General features: G+C 52.8%; 1 protein-coding gene across 1 annotated transcript in view; it reads right to left on the bottom strand.

Moving 5' to 3' along the window:
* WNT16 (Wnt family member 16) overlaps window positions 1–699 on the bottom strand; it is a 16,118-nt gene extending 15,419 nt beyond the window's left edge. Inside the window, exon 1 of the mRNA XM_019509245.1 lies at window positions 503–699. Coding sequence (XP_019364790.1) covers window positions 503–699 — 197 coding nt within the window. The remainder of the gene's footprint in view (window positions 1–502) is intronic.
* Between the last annotated feature and the right edge of the window lie 76 nt (window positions 700–775).

Raw genomic sequence — 775 nt, 5'->3', positions numbered from 1 at the left:
GTCTGAACGGCCTTTGTAGCAGCAGCGGGCTGGTGGCCAGGGTGCCCCTGCTTTATCTGCGCCCGGTTTGAGTGTCGCCCCTGGCACTGCCTCAGGGGTGACCCTGTGGTTTTGCTCCGAGGGTGGCGGGTGGATTTGTACAGGACGGGCTGGGTAAGGAGGATGATCCTGCTTCAGGCTGGGGTTGGACTAGGGGACCTCTCGGTCCCTTCCAGCCCTGCGTCTCCAGGACACAGCTCTGCTCCTGCATGTCGAAGCGCCCTTGTATCTGCTCTCCAGCCTGTTTACATTATTTCCACTTTATTGTGAATTGTAAGGCAATGAGAACTTGTGAAAAATACGTTCAGGAATGTGAGACCAGGCAGGAGAGAGCTAAGCTGCTTGTAAAAGAGAAACGAATGAGCCTGGAGTAGCTGAGAGTCATGTGGAAAGGAAAGAAAGTGAAGGGGAAAGTAGTTAGGCAAGGTGTTGTTATCCAATTATATTTAATAACTATCCACACCTTAATAACTTTTTTGCTATTTTAGCATGCTTTATTCCAGCTTCCCCAAACACTTTGCCATCTGAGCGGGCAGTGCCCATGCTGCCCATATCTTTCACAACTCCTTGCTCCTTGGGCTGAAGGATAGTGGGCGCTATGCTCTTGGGGTCCCTTATTTTGTCATCGGTGGTGTCATTGCCCTCCACCCCACCAATCATGGGAGACCTGCCTTACCTCTTCCTGCCCTGGCTGATGAAGCCCTATGGGGGCGGGGGGGAGGGCAGCTGGACCACT

This window comes from Gavialis gangeticus, unplaced genomic scaffold (genome assembly GCF_001723915.1).
Source record: "Gavialis gangeticus isolate Ggan-Ray unplaced genomic scaffold, GavGan_comp1, whole genome shotgun sequence".
In the NCBI taxonomy this organism is placed as follows: domain Eukaryota; kingdom Metazoa; phylum Chordata; order Crocodylia; family Gavialidae; genus Gavialis; species Gavialis gangeticus.
The sequence above is the reverse complement of the archived record's forward strand: the minus strand, read 5'-3'. Positions and strand labels throughout refer to the sequence as shown.